At 40.1% G+C, this 18,690-nt stretch overlaps 1 protein-coding gene across 15 annotated transcripts in view; it reads right to left on the bottom strand.

Moving 5' to 3' along the window:
- MYO3B (myosin IIIB) overlaps positions 1-18,690 on the bottom strand; it is a 430,360-nt gene that overhangs the window by 386,310 nt on the left and 25,360 nt on the right. For 14 of the 15 annotated variants that reach the window (XR_005384676.1, XR_005384677.1, XR_005384679.1 and 11 more), the window contains 3 exons: positions 12,776-12,880; positions 12,440-12,539; positions 9,284-9,360 (listed from right to left, as the gene is read on the bottom strand). Coding sequence is in view for 11 of the 15 variants with exons in the window: in XM_038584790.1 (XP_038440718.1) it covers positions 9,284-9,360; positions 12,440-12,539; positions 12,776-12,880 (282 nt within the window). In the remaining 4 variants the exon portion in view is untranslated. Of the gene's footprint in view, positions 1-9,283; positions 9,361-12,439; positions 12,540-12,775; positions 12,881-14,514; positions 14,846-18,690 lie in introns of those variants that run through there. The other variant, XM_038584799.1, reaches the window with a different exon arrangement.

The raw sequence follows: 18,690 nt of genomic DNA, 5'->3' as shown, positions 1-18,690 counted from the left end.
TCACCATGTAAAACAGGATGCCCTTGGGAATGTCATACATTCCTACCAAAAAGTGATTTCTTTTAACCTTCTAAAACTAAAGAAGGTGTGGAAAAAAACCGGGACGTAATAGGGCACCACAAATACTAGTCTCCCCAGGCACTGCCTGTTCCTGCCTCACCCCCATCCAAGGCTCCTCTGGGATCCCATTCCTAAGGCTGAATACCCTCCTCCCTTTGCTTTCTCCTCCAGCTCAGGGACCATCAGACCAAATGCAGGGTTTGGTCTAGGCATGAATTCCCTTTCATGGGGCTGAGCCCCTAGGCCCTGGGCAGGGCAGATGGAGGCATTGATGGAAAGAAGCTACCAGGTAATCTAGGTCTCAAAGCTCAGGAAGAGCCAAAGCCAGGTCTGAAATTCCTTCAGCAAGTACTTATGAGAGAACAGTTTGGCCCTTCTCACCACCCGAGAGGAGTGGGAAGACAGCCTGGAAAGCTCCAAATGTTCACAGGAGCCATTATTTTGATACTTCTTGCTCAGCACTGAGTGGGGGAAGGTGGGGGTAGAGAGGATATGAGGCCTCTGCTCCTGGCCTCACATGCTTCTGCACATGTGGGAGCTGAAGCCCTCAGATAGAGTTCTATATTTAGATCCACTAGGAGGAGATGACAAGTCACCACTACCTCCAGGGCCAGCCCCCCACCTCTGCATTAACATATGACACATGACTCAACTTCCCTGCAAAGCTCCAGCTGAGAGGTCCCTGAGGGGAGGTTAAAGGCTAGAGCTGCACTCAAGTCATTTCACCCTTGCCCTGGGCCCTTCACCCACAAGACCCCAAGTACCTGGGTTGTGCTTCAGAGCCATTCAAGGCAGAACCACTGTGGGGATGTGGGCAGGGTCAGCCCAAAACAAGAAGGAAGGGACTCCTTCTGTCTCTTAGAAGCTGACATAGGAGTCTGGAGGGAATCAGGGAAGGCAAATGGTTACAGAATCTCAGGAATAAATGTCCTGGGGGAAGACACATAGGTCTTCTGGCCATTGATCTGGGTTCTAAACCCTTCACTTGAATCTTTTGAGCAAACAGAACCTGCATCCCTTACAATGATATGACTGGTACATGGAATCCCAATAGGCCCCAGCCATTTAAAACAGGTAAAAATGGATTCTAATGTTCTCACCTTTTTTCATCATATCACACTTACTGAGAGCTGGGAGAGATCCAGCCTTTATTATCAGAGGAATACCAGAGCAATGGAATATGCAAGCTAGAAAAGGCTTTTCTCCCTAGAAACTATAAATATTCTCTGAAAAATAGGGAGTAGCTTGGAGGCAGAAACCACACAAGCCAATCTCTTCTTACAGATGAGAACAAGTTAGGAAGGAGTGAAGTTCAGGCAATATTTTTTAAAGTACTTACTATGCTAGGGACTACACAAAACATGTTCAGGATGTCATTTAATTGTGTCCTTTGAAGCTGTTTTTTTTTTTTTTTTCCTTCTCATTCTACCTCTTTTAACTTCTCCCTATCTTACTAATCACAAATATTCAGTAACTTGCCTGACGTCCACAGTTAGATGGGTAGGCAGGTATCTCAGATTTGCTCCCAGGTCTGACTCTAAAATTTGTGTTAACTTTCCTACCCAAACTGAAGCCATATTAAAATAATGGAACCACAACCACTTTCTAAAAATGAGTGGAGAGCTAAAACTAAAATCCAAATATCCTAAATTCTGTTCTGAAGAACTCTGTCATTTTATTTTTTCAGATCCTTCCCTTGGGCACTAATTACATTGACTTCTAGTGTCATGTTGAATTATTACATTTTCCTGAACATATTAGAAAGGATAATTCTTATCTAAAATATTTTTAAAACTGAAAAAATTTATATCTTACCTGGTACACTGGTAGTCACAGTTTGCTCTAGTATAGTAGTTAAGAGCAAGAATTTTGAAGCTAAATAGCTGGGTTCAAATCCTGGTAACATCATAATACCTTGTCCAAGGACAAGAACAGTACTTTCTAGGACTTACTTTATCTGAAACATTGGACTAGTAAATAGCATTGACTTGAAGGAGTTATTGTCAGGATTATAAATGAATTAATTCATAAAAAGCACTTAATGTCAAAAGATATCTGCACCCCTATGTTTACTGCAGCATTATTTACAATAGCCAAGATTTGAAGCAACACAAGTGTCCACCAGTAGGTGAACAGATAAAGATGTAGTATTTATACACAATGGAGTATCACACAGCCATAAAAAAGAATAAGACTTGTCATCTGTGACAACACAGATGGACCCAGAGGGTATTATGCTAAGTAAAATAAGTCAAAGAAAGATAAATACCATACGATTTCACTTATTCATAGATCTAAAACACAAAACAAAAGAACAAAGCAGAAATGAAACCATAAATACAGACAACAAACTGGTAGTTGCCAGAAGGGAGAGAGGTGGGGCAATGAGCAAAGTGGGTGTAGGGGAGTGGGAGGTACAGGCTTTTAGCAATGTAATGAATAAGTCATGTGGATGAAAGGCACAGCAAAGAGGATAAAGTCAATGGTATTTTAATAACATTGTATGGTAACAGATGGTAGCTACCCTTATGGTGAGCATAACATAACATATAGAGTTATCAAATTACTATACTGTACTCCTGAATTTAAGCTAACATTGTGTGTCAACTTACTTCAATTAAAAATAAATAAAAAATGAAAAGTCATTTTTTTTTTTTTAAGATTTATTCATGAGAGACACACAGAAAGAGAGAGAGAGGCAGAGACACAGGCAGAGGGAGAAGCAGGCTCCATGCAGGGAGCCCAACATGGGACTCGATCCCAAGTCCCCAGGATCAGGCAGGCCCCGGGCTGAAGGCAGCGCTAAACCGCTGAGCCACCCAGGTTGCCCTGAAAAGTCATTTCTTAAAAAAAAGAAAACATAATACACTTAGTACCTGGCACATAGTAAGCATTCAATAAATGTTAACTCTTATTTGGAGACCAAATCCATTGGCTAGAGCTTAGGAAACAAAATGGTAATAATGACAATAATATTTCAGTTCTGTGGCATTTTGTGGCTTTCTGAGCCCTTCAACACAAAATATCTCATTTGTCATCTCTAGTCCTGGCACTGCCAAAGGAAATAGCATTTATTGTATCATTTAGCTAGGAAAGGCATAATTAATGAAGGCAAGAGTGGTGTAAAAAGCCTGTGATACTTCTGCATTGGTGTAAGCTTGTTGTTATGGCAACCATCCCCTGTCAACGACCCTTTTCCAGGCAGAGAGAGACCCAGTTTTGGAGCCGTCACAGCACATCTGTTTCTCTGCTCAGCTGATTAGCTCTTGTTTGCAACAACGAGCAGATGGAAGTAAAAACAAAAAAAAATTTTTTTCTAAAAAGAAGCAAATGTTTACTTTATCCACAAGTCTGCTTTCGAATACAGAAACAGACCTTTCTTTAGCTGTTTTAGGAAGATGCCATGTAAATTGGATCCTTAATATATGGGCTGCTTCTCTCACTGTAGGACTGCAAAGTGCAGTCAACTATAAATTACAGGTGATAGGTCCTTCGTGTATGTCTTTTAAAGTGATGTGTCTCATGCTTCAACTTCAGAGCATTCTTCCACTACATCTCTGCGTGTCTCTGTTGTCTGAGCTGTCTCAGCACACATTTTGCATACTGAACACCCTTTGTGAACACACTAAAGTGAAAGAGTATGGGGCTGGTGGGCTGGGAAGCCTGAATTCTGGGACCAAGACTGCTCTCAACTAGCACAGAGAATAGCCTCTGCCTGTCTTAGTTTCTTCATCTGTCAAATGGGACTTGCATCCCCATGCTCTCTGAAAAGCCAAACAGTTCCAGTACTTTCTAGGTATGTGGATTTGGGCATGACTTCTCCTATACACTTCTTTGAGCCTCACTTTCTTCAGTGGTAAAATGGAGAAAATAGCATCTAGTATAGAGAGCTGTTAAAATGACAATGTGTTAAGTATCCCTTAACCTGGTTCCTGATACATTAACGGATCCTCAACAAGTGGAAGTCTCCTTCCCACCATACATTTGCTTAGCCGGTGCAGTATTCAAACTATGTGACACTCAGCTGGCTCATGGCACTGAAGCTGGTCCTTGAGGTCCCCTGCTTGCCAGATATTACCCGTAGTGATCAAACCATTAGGAGATCTAGGGTGTCAGAAGGAAAGAGACAGGCACCTCTGGAGCACTCCAGGGGCCCTGGATGCCAGCCACTTACCATCCAGAATGGAAGTATTTCAATGTTTTACCAATCAGGCTGGCCACACCCATGCATATCACTTAACTATAAGGCATTATTCTAACAGTCTACAAATGTCCCAAATAAAAATATTGACACTTCTGTCCTTATTCCTGAGTTTTAGTCATTTACAAACAGCGTTTAATTCTTTGCTATATGTGATTGTGGGAAAGGAAGATGAAGGATCCATTTCCCAAACCCCCCACCATCACCATAAATACACATAAAGTAGACTTGTATCCCTTTTTGCTATAGACCAGGATGTTACCAGGCATGCATGTAATGCAAATACTAGCTGAGCAATACCAATCACTGACATAAGCTGTACTGGAAATCTTCTAGTTCAGTGGGTCACAACATTTAGATTCTAGTCACAGTTATCCACTTATCCACTTAAGAGTCCCTGGGCACTTAGCCTGGCATCCTCACAGATAGGTGTGAGCATTTAAAAAAATATATTTGTAAAAATTCTAAGCAAATGTGTGATACTATTACACATATTATTTATTATAAGAAATTGGCTATCAGGAGACATTAAAGGAGAAAAGAGACAATAAACATGGCTAATAGGAAGACCGTGCTAAAAATACATATATGTATGTCTAAGATACAGGCTAAAGTAAGAGGCAGGGAGACCAGAGGCTCAAAGTAATCAGAGGGTTGAGAGAGGTAACCTGAGTCAAACATCTCAGGAGATAATTAACACTTGGCTAGAGATCAGGTAGGACAGAAAAATTCTGAAGGTGCTGAATTGCTGAATACCCATGTGGGAAGGCAATCTGTCATGCTTAGTACACCAAGGACTGGTGTCCTTATGAGATGATGGCCATGTCAGGGCAGAGACACAGGAAAGTGCCTTGTGATTACAAAGAAAGATCCTGGAGACATGCAGCCACAGACCATAGAATACCAACAAACCACCAGACACTAGGAAGAAGCAAGAAAGGATCTTGGAGGCTCCAGAGGGAGCAAAATCCTGCTGACACCCTGATTTCGGACTTCTAGCCTCCAGAACTGGGAGATAATGAATTTCTGTTGTTTTAAGTCACAGTTTGTACTACTTTGTTATGACAGTCCTAGAAAACTAACACAGAGAAGACAGCCTCTAACCCCAGAACAGGAAGAGAATCTTAACACAGGATCAGCCTCATGGAAGTAAAGGGGGATGTCTGTTTGTACCAGGGGTACTTTCCCTGGTGGTTACTGGGATGCTGGAGCCACTACTGCCCCTCAGATATTCACAGGCAAGGTTGTCACAATTGCCCCCAAGTTAGTCCCTCAGAGAAGCCATGCAGGTTGCAGTGGTCACAGCCTGGATTATTGATGGCTTCACGTAGCTGTTGAACCAACAAACTGCAACCACCAACCTCTGTCCTTACTCAAGAAACTTAATTTCCTATTAAGTCACTTTGCTTAAGGTAATCTGTTAAATACAGTTTTCTATGTGGAGTGTTTTTCTTTCCCTCTTATCTTCTCTGAGTCATAGTATGAAGTACTATCACATAATGGGCACCCCTAGAATTTTTCTTATTTTATATTGCTGAGTTGATACTTTTACCCAGTATTGTTCAACTTTAGTAGTATCCAAATCGGGCAGTGAGAGGGAATAAGTGAAGAGGGATGACAATCCTAGAGTCAATTTATGCTGCAGCTTTGAGCTGCCCCAGTGAACTGTGCATCTGGACTGCTCATCAACATGTGATTGTGGTATGGTCACATTCTATTACCTACCTGGTTTGGAGTATAGCCTATTGAAGCTATTCAAGCTAGTGAAATAAAAATGGAAATAAAATTGGGAAAAGAATCATTTGGTTCCATTTCTCAAAATTAGATAGAATCAAGGATATTTCAGCTGTATTTTCAAAATAAAAGTGCTGGTCACTTGCAATGATTTCATTCCACTGGTACTGGCTCTGCATGCATTGTTGTCATATTTAATCTCAACACCACTTATTCACACTAGAGAAGTGAAAGCATATTAAAATCAATATATTGTACAGGCTGTTATATGAAGACAATGTTCATCTGAACCACTGCTGATTATCTACTTTCAAGAACTGCTCTTTGACCCAAAGCTTTGCTCACCAGGGAGAGTATAAACGTTTGTGGAATCAAACTGTTGCATGGAAGATTATTCCTGTGGACATTCTTATGGAGAATTATGATGCAAAAAGAAGCATTTTTGGAAAAAGTAATTCTCCATTTAGAAAATAAAAACATGAGGGATGCGTAGGTGTCTCAGTGGTTGAGCAGCTGCCTTTGGCTCAGGGTGTGATCCCAGATTTCCCGGATTGAGTCCCACATGGGGCTCCTTGCATGGAGCCTGCTTCTCCTCCCTCTGCCTGTGTGTCTCTGCCTCTCTCTGTGTGTCTCTCATGAATAAATAAAAATCTTAAAAAAAAAAAAAAACACATAAAAAAACATAAGGATTGTGTAGGCTTGAGTCCCAAGAACTGCAGGCTAGGACCCAGAGCATACCGGGCACAAGCACACATCCTGAGAGAATCTTTGAGGCATGCATGAGCAATCAGGCACTTGCTGCCAAAAGGCACTGTCCAAGTCTCCACACTGCCATCTGCCTACTTCAACTTAACCACTACAGCAGTAGAATGCCATGCTGGCTTTTCCCTGCTGAGAACACAACTGGTTCCAGACAATCCGAGGCTCACCACAGACCACTAAACTGCCCCTTACAGAAACATTCCACATATTTTTATTCAACCTGGCTGAAACTGAAGTCACAAACACCTCTTGAGAAATGTAGAAAGCCAAGAGCAGTCTTCTCTTATTTACATTGTGATTCTGGGAACACCAGCTTCCTGTGAGTTAGAACAACACCATCTCTGTGTTATGTCACCCTTCAGTTATGCTTTAATAACAGATAGATCAAAATCTACAGAGAAATTTGTTAATACCAAAGCCTCCTCAAACTACCCTCAAAATTCATCTTCTCCTTTGGCTTCTTTTTACTAATGGATTCAATTATCCAACAAATGCTTATTGAGCTTATTCTGTATCAAGTTATGCTTTAATAACAGATAGATCAAAATCTACAGAGAAATTTGTTAATACCAAAGCCTCCTCAAACTACCCTCAAAATTCATCTTCTCCTTTGGCTTCTTTTTACTAATGGATTCAATTATCCAACAAATGCTTATTGAGCTTATTCTGTATCAAGCACTATGATGAGAGCTGGACATCCCTAGACCCTGCTGACAATTACAATGGGATGATCGCAGTATGCTAATGGACGCTGTAAAGGCTGCAACAGAAATTTAGGGATAGGAGCTTCAGTGTCATCCAGGGATTAGGGAAGGTTTCCTATAAGAGAGAGATGCATTTGAGCTGAGACTTGAAGATTGAGGAGGCATGTTTCAGTGTTCTGAGGGCTACTCAAGAAGATAAAATGCATGAAAGGATTTAAAGGAATGTTCTATCAACATGGATTTGGCGTAAACTTGTTGTTTGTTCACTACTCTTGAGGCTTAAGCACAAGTAAATTGGAGAACAGTAACCTGCGATGAGGCTGGATAGGGAGAGAGAAGCTGAAACATGAAATGCTCTTTGTTCACCATCCAAAGAAGTTTTGATTCTGTCCTACAGGGTTTCTCAAAGTGGGATTCACAAAGTCCCTATGAAAATGTTTACATTTTTGTAGCAATGATAATTTTATTAGCAATAAAATGGGAGGAACAGTGATAACATATTCCAAATCATCTGGATGACCATTTGCCTCACAATTTCAGTACCCCTATTTATGTTTAGTTATTAAATAGGCATAAGCCAACAGAAATGTACCAGTTAGAGACCAAAGGGATGCTGTTTGAACAAAGATCACACTAGCTGAAATAAAGTCAAGTGGTGGGAGAACTGGGTCACCACATGGTACATAGTAGTAAGTATAACAAAGTAACTTAAAATAATACATGCTGTCATGCTCTAAAATACAGTCATACTACAAAGGACAACTGAGTTTCATAAAATAGTGTCATTTGTCTCATTAAGTTAAAAGTGTTTATTTGAATGATACCGGGTTTGTTGCTTTTTCATAACAAATTTTTTCCTTTTAGTTTTATAGTTCTATAAATATAAGGCACAAGGAGTTTATATCTAGTTTAATGTTTTTAGAATCTTAAATAAACATTTAACATTTGCATAAACACTGGAGTCTGCAGGGCTTTTCTTTTTCTCCAAAATGGGCCAATCCATTACCCAAAATGGGCCTATCCATTACCCAAGTATGAAAGAGGACCACAGACAAACTTTCATCAGTTGGTGTGAACTGATTACTTTGCTAGGAGACCACCTGCACAGTCTCATAGAAGAACAGCCATGGGGACAGAATGAAGGTAGGGCCTCTAGGGGGTTGACTGCCTGAGTCCTCTTATTAAAAGCATCCATTTCCTTAAATCCAGAGATCTGCTCAGGGCACAGGCCTTAGTACTGTGGAATTAAATGCTGACTAGGTAAGCAAAGCTGTACCAGTGTTTCAGGGTAAGTCTTATCTGGCTGGAAAATTCCCCAAACTACTACATACATCATCTCACAGAGGGTGAGATGCCAAAACTAAATTAGAACCAAATCCCAGGTTTTACTAGAGATCCAAAAAAGTACACAAGAGAAGCTGCTATCTACCTGGTAACAAAAAACAACCAGCACCTCTGCATATAGTGCTGTACTCCGCTTGGAGCTTAAATCTTTCTCATTACCAAGCATGTGTCACTGAGCTGCACTTATGCAGGGAAGGTGACCTTTTCTAATTTACACAAAGGCTGGGTGAACTTGCCAAGCCATGACCTGTCTCCAGAGAGGGCTGCATTTTCTGGAAGCAATACCTTTTTCTAATTGCATGAAGGTAACCTATAGGCTAGCTATGACTTAACCCTGCTTTTCTGAGATTATGTGTCTCATTATCACTCCCCAAAAACAGAACTTACAGTTCTGAAAATTCTGTGAAGCATATGACTTTCCCATAAAAAGGAATAGTGCCAACACACTCAACAAACATAATAAATGCCTTCTGCCTACCTCAGGAGCCATCCAGAACGGGGTACCAACAGATGTGTTTCTCCGTAGACGTGTACTGGTGAGTTGAGCTGAGACACCTATAAGAAAAGGGTATTGTAATTCAGCAGAGAACAGAGGAGGATGCTAGACCAGAAACTGGCAAACTTTTTCCATAAAGGCTCAGATGGTCAATAGGCTTTGAAAGCCTTATTGTCTCTATCATAACTACTCAAATCTACCAATGGAGAGCAAAAAAGCAGTCATGGACAACACAGAAACAAATGAGAGTAGCTGTGTCTCCATAAAAATTTATTTATAGATGCATATAATTTTCACTTTTGAAAATTTTGATCTTTTTTCCCCAATCATCTAAAAATGTAGAAACCATTCTTCTTTCACAGGTCATATAACAAGAGGCAGGTCAGATTCAGCTGACACACTGAAGTTTGCCAATAACTGTGTGGGAGCACTTACCACTCTATCTAAATCATTTGAATTTTTTTTTCTGCTAAAGAACATTCCTATCTGTATTGCTACAAAACTGGAATCAAAAGAAAATACCAAGAGGCACCTGGGTGGTGCAGTCGGTTAAACATCCAATTCTTGGTTTTGGTTCAGGTCATGACCTCAGGGTCCTGAGACAAAACCCCATATCCAGCTCCAAGCTCAGAGGGGAGTCTGCTTGAGATTCTTTCTCCCTCTCCCTGCCCCTCCCCCAACGTATGTGCATACTCTTTCAAATAAATAAATAAATCTTGAAAAAAAAAGAAAATATCAAAAACTAAACCCAAAATATCTTCCTATTATATTTCCAAACTATTTCAGGTGATTTCTTTCTTAAAATGGTGCTTCATTTTATGGAGAAAAAAAATCGGCATGTGTTATCTATAATAGAGCATCAGTGTAAACATAAAAAGGTTTTAGTCCCTTATCTTACCTTGAAGCCTGGAAACCTGGCAAGAAAACCATGTTTGCCAAATGGAAAAAGAAGTTGACTAATAATATTATTATCTAGGGCTCAGTGCTAAGGACCTGAATTTTAATATAATTCTAACGTATTTTATCTATCGTAGTTTTCAGACAGCTTTTGTCTTTATATAACGCGTGAATAAAGTAGAAGTAAAGATGTACTGGATTAGGAGTCAGAAAACCTATTTTCCATCCCAATTATGCCTTTCCCTAATTGTATGACCTCAAGCAGATCCCCTCACTCTGAGCCTCAATTTTCTTATTCTCAAATTGGGGATAATGATACCTGTTACATCTAACACAAAGGATTCTTCTAAAAGATCAAATAAGAAAACGTATGTGAAATAACCTAAAAATTATAAAATATTTTACAAATATAAGGTATTCTTTTACACCAAGCAGAAATCTAAGGCAGCCATTAACAGAATAACAAGCATTGCTACTAATGCTATTGATGATGAAAACTTAGAAACCTGAATCAGGCAGAGATTTGTCATGGGTTGTTTTGGATGGGTGGCTGCCGGACGTTACATTCTTTATTAGAAATCCAAAGAGGGCTCTCTAAACTCTATTGGCCATGGATAATTTATTTTGCCAAATTCTCTAGTATAATTTTGTTTATTTGGTTTTTTTTAAATATTTTATTTATTTATTCATGAGAGACAGAGAGAGAGAGAGAGAGAGCGCGCGCCAGAGACAGAAGCAGGCTCCATGCAGGGATCCCAACGTGGAACTCCATCCCGGGTCTCCAGGATCACGCCCTGGGGACTGAAAGCAGTGCTAAACTGCTGAGCCACCAGGGCTGCCCTATAGTTTTGGTTTAAAAAAAAACTTTACTTTTCGGTTTTTAATTTCTAGAAATTTCTTTTGAAGCAACTGGAAGTTTAGGATGTTCTACTAGCAAGATTAGGAGACTCACTTCAAACCACAAAACTGGGGAGTAGATTAAATCAGCATGAATCCCCATCCTCATCCTTCTAGGCTCTCTCACTATACATTGACTGCCCTTCAGATCAAGTGTAAAATATATCTCTAATGTTATCCACAGCAAATTCATAGGTTACACCATTCCTTATATAGAAGGAGGAGCATAAGACTTGAACAAAGTATCCCTCTGCTAATTTTCTTTTCTTACCCTATTAGAAAATAAACCAATACACCTAAAGTAACTTCATTTATTTCTGAGTTATTTCTTCTGAACAAATCATTCACTGATACATTTTAAAACTGAATTCTTTCTTAAGAATAAAACAATGGATATTCAAAATCAATCTTTTCTCCTATTATTTTACATTTATAAAGAACATTTTAAAAAGTGCTTCTGTAAATGTTTTCTCATTATTTGTAACAATCATACTGAAGTACTAATTGTTGTTGAACACGTTTAGAAGATTAGATCAGGGGATCCCTGGGTGGCTCAAGCGGTTTAGCGCTTGCCTTTGGCCCAGGGCGCGATCCTGGAGTCCCAGGATTGAGTCCCACGTCAGGCTCCTGGTATGGAGCCTGCTTCTCCCTCCTCCAGTGTCTCTGCCTCTCTCATAAATCTTTAAAGAAAAAAGATTAGATCATTCAATAATTTATAAAGGAAAACCAAATGGTTTGTTGGTTTGTGAATATCAATATATGAATGTTCCAAGGAGATATTTAATAGGTCGCTGGCCTTAGGTAATATTGCTCTGCATTTCCTCTCACACTTCCATTTCCTGTTAATGTTTCCAGTTGAACCAGCCTCACATGTAGCTGCAATAATCACAATTTAAAGGGATGTTAGCTGCCAGACCCAAAGGACTATTTTACCTTCTGCTCACTGGGAGTAAGAATGCCTGAGGCTAGAAAGAGTCATTTGAAAGACCAAACTGCTTTCTTTTCATATGCAAAAGAAGAAATGACGAAATGTAAATTACAGACAACAGCCCTGAGACGTAAAATTCTTCCCAGAAAACCTAAGTTTTTCCATCAAATTCTTCTTTTGAAACACTTTTATTTTCTATCTTTAATAAAACTGCTTCTAAAGCTGAAAATAGATTAACAAACAGCATCTCCTAGGGTGATCCATCTGGTAAACCCCCCACTCTCCAGTCTGTTTGACTGGAAAAGTCCCTCAGCCTATGGGATAGCAGAGAGGCCCCAGTCTTCTGAGACTGCAATAAATTGTTGCCTTGGGCTAAAGTGCACACATCATGAAAACAAACGACAAGCAGTCATTACCAAAGTCAACGAGCTTAACTCCTCCTTCTGTTGTCAGAAGAATGTTATTCCCCTTGACATCACGGTGGATGATTCGGTTATTGTGCAAATGCTGAAGACCCTGCATAGTATCGCACCACCACCAAACAACAGGAAAGAGAAAGGGGAAATTTGAATGGTTATTTTAAAACAATTACCCTACCTTTAAAAATCCAATCAACATCCACATTTGGCTACACCTCCCTGCTGTTATACACCTTGCATATTACCGGGCCATTTCCACTTGTTAATATACAATGGTGATCAGTGATTACAAATTGCCCCCTCTAATGTCATCCCCAGTTTGATGGTTCTTACCAAGAGGGCCCCATATAAGATGTAGGAGATCATTGCTTCATCCAATCGCTGGCCACACCTGAGTAGACCTTTGACAAGCTCCGTGACTGAGCCCCCATTACACAACTGCAAGAGGAGGTGCCAAGGAGAGAGATACAGCAGGAGAACACATACAAAAGAAAAAGAAAAAGATGTTAAGAAGAAAAACTGCTTATTGACCTGATGTAGTAAATTTACAGATCACAAAACTCCAGGTTGGAATAAACTTCAAATTTACATTATATAGTCAAACCTAGTGTATTTATGTGTATTATTCAGGGTAATGATTTATAAGTGAAAGTACATGTCAAGTAAAATATAAAAGTACAAATTATTTAGACATTTGAAAGAGAGCATATGAGTAATCATGGTGGCTTACTGGATATTTTTCATTTTACATGAATATTGTCTATTAAAAAAAAACATGCACATATTTTAAGGATAAGAGAAGACCAGAAGAGGCAAAGATGAATGCTGTTGACATTTTGGGAGGAAATGAATTTCATTTCAAACCCTCCTGTCTCCAGGGCTAGCACTACAGGCATCAGAAGCCCCACAGCAGTTCTTTCTAGAATTGCCATTATATGTCAGATTTATGGGGTAGAGTTGCCTCATTTGTGCATATAACCTTCTCATACTCAACCTTAGGCATTCAGCAACTTTATGTCCTTCTTTTTCTTCTGTAATGAAAAACACTGTAAAAGTATATCTTGCATATTTACTCTTTAAGTATTATACAATACATTACTGAGATTTGAGAGTAGATGAGCCAAGCATACTATACTTTCATGGAAACTTAAGAGTTTTCAAGGATAATTTTTACTAACTGTAGAAGTCAATATGCAGGTATGGGCTTGCTACCTGCCATCTTAAATCAAAGGTTCTATTTGTTTTGAGCAGGACATGTAAATACCCTGAAATTGTAGGTAGCATGTTGTATACACATCTTGCATTTTTTCTGCTGAGAAAATTCAGAGCCTTCTTCAGATTCTCAGAGCCATCCTTTCTTTTATAAGACCCCACTTTAGACCTAGGTTTCCTTCTGGTACTTTGCGATTTGGGAGAGTTAACTAGAGAACAGTGAGGGGGGTCCCCCTGGTTTGTGTCTGCTTGAGTCAACTGGCTTTTCATAAACAAGGAATTATGAATAAACACAGATTAGCACCTTTCTTTTTTTTTTAAAGATTTTATTTATTCATGAGAGACACACACACACAGAGAGAGGCAGAGATAGAGGCAGAGGGAGAAGCAGGCTCCATGCAGGGAGCCCGATGTGGGACTCAATCCCGGGTCTCCAGGATCAGGCCCTGGGCCGAAGGCAGTGCTAAACCGCTGAGCCACCTGGGCTGCCCGATTAGCACCTTTCTTAAAAGAAGACAACTCTTTATCAAATAATACATTAGGATCTATTTCACTATAATTATGAATACCGTCTACGGCCATACCACCCTGAACGTGCCCGATCTCGTCTAATTATAAATACCTATAATGTTTTAACAAAGGTGAGATGTTTTTATTTGACCTGTGTATCATTCCCTGCTACATACATGGCAGATACCTTGCATACACATTAACAATCAAAATAACCTAGATCTGAATCTGCCAATTTTTTTACTATTTAAATTGATCAAAAGTAATAGTATATGATTAAAAATCTAATACAGAATTAGCAATCTTTAAAACTACAACAAAATTACTATCAGGAATGATTTAGGAGGCACCTTAAAAGCAGCGAAATGTATTGAAAGCTACGATGGTCCCACCAATTTGCAGTTAAAGTGTCCTTGGAATCTAGCCTTGGAATTACCAACGTCAGATACAACTTGTAATTCAACACTGATCACTCTGATGGTACTAACACTGAGTACCAGGGTAATGTCTTCAAAGGATTCCACATTCTTTTGATTATGACAATGTTTTACATGACCCCAGACATGCAAATAACATTCAATATTCAATCTAATATCCCCTTCGGCAACGAATATATTTTTAGTGCCATGATCTGTATTAAAAGCTAAGCTTTCAACAGACAAAAATAACTTTCCAGAACTCCTTAAACTAGAATCTATATTTCAAGGAACAGATACTAGAGAACTGATGAGAGTCAAATGATGATCATGACATGACAGAAGGGAAGTTCTGAAGAAAAAGAAAAGCCCTTCTGGAGCTGGTGACCTAGAGCTTGGAAAGCTTGAGAGAACAAGATGGACATGACAATACTACCACTTGAGGGGTTCTAAACAAGGGCACAATTATCATAGAAACTTCAGGGCAGCCCGGGTGGCTCAGCAGTTTAGCGCCACCTTCAGCCCAGGGCCGGATCCTGAAGACCCGGATGGGGATGGGGATCTGAGTTCCAAGACAGGCTCCCTGCATGGAGCCTGCTTCTCCCTCTGCCTGAGTCTCTGCCTTCACTTGCTCTCTGTGAAAGAAAGAAAAGAAAATAGCCCTCTTTTCATTTGTAAATCTAAGGGGAGACCTCTTCACAGGAACCTCTTGCCAACAAAGGGGTGTCCATGTTGAATGGAAATGGCAGTAAGAGAGTGAGGCTGACCAAGGCTGGGATTTTAACAGTTCCCTACAGCTCACTCAGGACTTACAGAAGATTCAGAACTTTATGCTCCATCTGGGGACAGGAACAAGACTAGAGTATAAATGAAAAAGACAAAGAGAGTGAGGACCTCAGGATAAGAAGGAATATCAGAAACCAAGGACATGGGGAGAAACCAAAGTCAGATAGTACAGGGACTTAGGGGTCACCACACAATTCAAAAGGCCCCTGTCCTCACTGCTATAGCTTTACATGAGCATCTGTTGTACCTAGATCCAGATGCCACCCAGGGAGGGAGAAGGAAAAATGGAGAGTAAAGAAGAGGCTCTAAAGAAACTGACCCTTAAGCCAAGACACCTGCACCCCAATGTTTATAGCAGCAATGTCCACAATAGCCAAACTGTGGAAGGAGCCTCGGTGTCCATCGAAAGATGAATCGAAAAAGATGTGGTGTGTATATATATATATACACACACACATATACATACAATGGAATATTATAGAAACAATGAATACCCACCATTTGCTTTGATGTGTATGGAACTGGAGGGTATTATGCTGAGTGAAGTCAGTCAGCTGGTCAGCTGGAGAAGGACAATCATCATATAGTTTCACTCATACGGGGAATATAAAAAATAGTGAAAGGGATCATAGGGGAAAGGAGAGAAAATGAGTGGGAAAAATCAGAAAGGGTGACAAAACATGAGAGACTCCTAACTCTGGGAAATGAACAAGGGGTAGTAGAAGGGGAGGTGGGTGAGGGGATGGGGTGACTGGGTGACGGGCACTAAGGGGGGGGAATTGACAGGATGAGCACTCGTGGTATATGTTGGCAAATCGAACTCTAATGAAAGAATATACAAGAAAATAAAAATAAAAATAAACAAACTGATCCTTTACCCAAAAGGTTGAGCTTTGACTTAGACTCTGAGAATGGGATATAAATAGTAGATTTTGCCCCTTATCAAAGAAGTCACTCAGTTGAACTAAGTTTAACAGAATGAATTAAGATCAGTTGTCTCTTCTAGGTAGGCTGGGGGCTCAAGAACAAAGTTCAGTTATTGAACAAAGTTACCTCCTTGTTCTTAAGTTTGTGACTGTCCAGTTTATGACTTATTAGTCATTCATGAATTCAACACAGTCCCTGATCTCCAAAAGCTCACTACCAGTAACGGACACGAGTAATTAGGATATAACATAAGGAAGGAGGGGTGTGCCTAAGGGAGTGTGGTGACACTAAAGAGGGAATGGTGGCCTCTGCTGAGACAGGGTGAGGAGGACACAGACTATAAAATCTTCTTACAGCATGTAACATTTATAATGAATTTAAAAGACAAATGAGTTTATGGTAGATGGACAAGAAGGGGAATTCTAAATAATCAGCTACTGTTGGAACAAAGAGCGCAGGGAGATGGAGAAGGAAGATGGGGAACAGGAAATGACAAGTGTGCCCTGCTAAGGAGTACAGATTTTATTATGATACACACATGTATTATAATACCACAGGACAGGAATGGTAAGCAATCGGCAGGTTTAAGGCAAGAGGTCTCTATTCAGATTTGTAGTCTGAAAGACCTGTACAGCAGACTGGAGAGTACACAGAACAGGAAGACAACAGAAAATGGACACCTGCTAGGAGGTATAGAAGCATGAAAGGAAGTCATGAAAGGAAGGGTCAAAAAGTCAAGAGTCATGAGGATGAAGATTCAGAGACAGATACAGGAGGCTTTTATGAGATAGAATCTGCTATAATTTCTGGCCAACTGGATGCAGACAGTGAAGAAGACAGAGAGCCCAGGGATCTTATGAGACTAAGGGAAATATCAATAAAGTTCTTTGATCCTCTAAAGCCTAAGTGATGAGGGAGCAGAGGGCAGGCTGAGGGCAAGGCACAAGCTAACACCCTGCACCCTCCCTCAGTGGTTTATATGTAACATTCCTCATGCACTTATGGCTGCCCTACAACAAAGGAAAGGGAAAAACAAATGGTTAACTGATAGAGATCGCAATCATGCAGGACAGGAGTCTCCATCAGTTTGCAACTGTCTTGATGATTTACAAGAAAAAAGCAATCTCAGGAAAACTACAGACTCAATTTCCTGGAGACCTGTAACATCACCCTCCCCTCCAAGGATAGAAAATCGTATATAATTGTCACACCTCACACGCCCAGTGCAGCTCTTTCTGTCCACAGGTCCTGTTCCCATGCTTTAATAAAATGGCCTTTTTGCACCAAAGACACCTCAAGAATTCTTTCTCGGCCATTGGCTTTGAACTTCACCACTTCAAACCACATCAAAAGCAGTAATAGGAATGCGAGGCACTATAACACTTTCATCAGGACCTCCCCTCAGCCTGGCTCCTGTCTCCTGGAGGCATATGCTTTGTTGAATTGCAAGTACTCTATAAAACTCTACAAGAGAAAATTTAAATTAAATGCTGGGTGATGATCCAAGCTAACACAACCCTGGAATTTTCCCCCAAAACCTCATTTTAGTCTTTCCTGCCCTACTTTAATTGTGGCCACTTTTGCAACACAAGCCTACTCAACGATATCTTATATAGGTAGCCAACTTAGAAACTCTCTTCATAGCTCCTAGAACCTATAAAGGGAGATTAAGAGCAGCCATTTCGGTAGCAGGATCAAAACAAAGCTGTGGATTTAAAAACAACAAAAGGATCTTACTTGGTAGGTACCTTTTGTTCACTAAATGTCAGAGTTTAAGAACTGTGTGACTTCCTGTGATTCACAAAAAAAACATATAATTAAACGGCTCACAGCACCTTTAGAGGAAGCTGTCCTGTGAAATTGAAAAGCCCTCCAGTAAAGTTTTAAAGGGCAGCCCTGCGGGTTACAGAAGAAGGATTTTGGGTACCTGGTACAAAAAAAAAAAAAAAAAAAAAGGAAAGCAGGTACACACTGACAACTGTCCTACCTGTGTAAATGTTCAGTGAAATGAAATGAACATTTCAAAAGCATGACAAGACATTACAATTAAATGCATCAAATAAATAATCCCCTTAGAGTTGTAAGAAGGCAACGAACCCCCCCTGCCCCACCCCGAAGGTTGGCAAATGCAGCCCTTCATTCCCACCTACTCTGCCAGCCAGCAGATTCAAAAACAGAGGTGTGTCTCCATCCCTGCTTTCTTTCGTACGGCTTTCACATTGAGGAAATGTGGCAGCTGGATGCATCTAGAATTTAATGAGCATTTTGCTCCAAACCAAGAAAAATAGAAAAATCATTTATGTACCACATCTATTTTCCCAAACACCGTTGAATATTGATTCAATCACAGTATGTGCATTTGCTAAGATGGCCATAATTTCAAGCAATAAAATGTTC

Source organism: Canis lupus, chromosome 36 (assembly GCF_011100685.1).
Source record: "Canis lupus familiaris isolate Mischka breed German Shepherd chromosome 36, alternate assembly UU_Cfam_GSD_1.0, whole genome shotgun sequence".
Taxonomy (NCBI): domain Eukaryota; kingdom Metazoa; phylum Chordata; class Mammalia; order Carnivora; family Canidae; genus Canis; species Canis lupus.
Note: the sequence above shows the minus strand (reverse complement) of the source record. Positions and strands in the feature narration are given on the sequence as shown.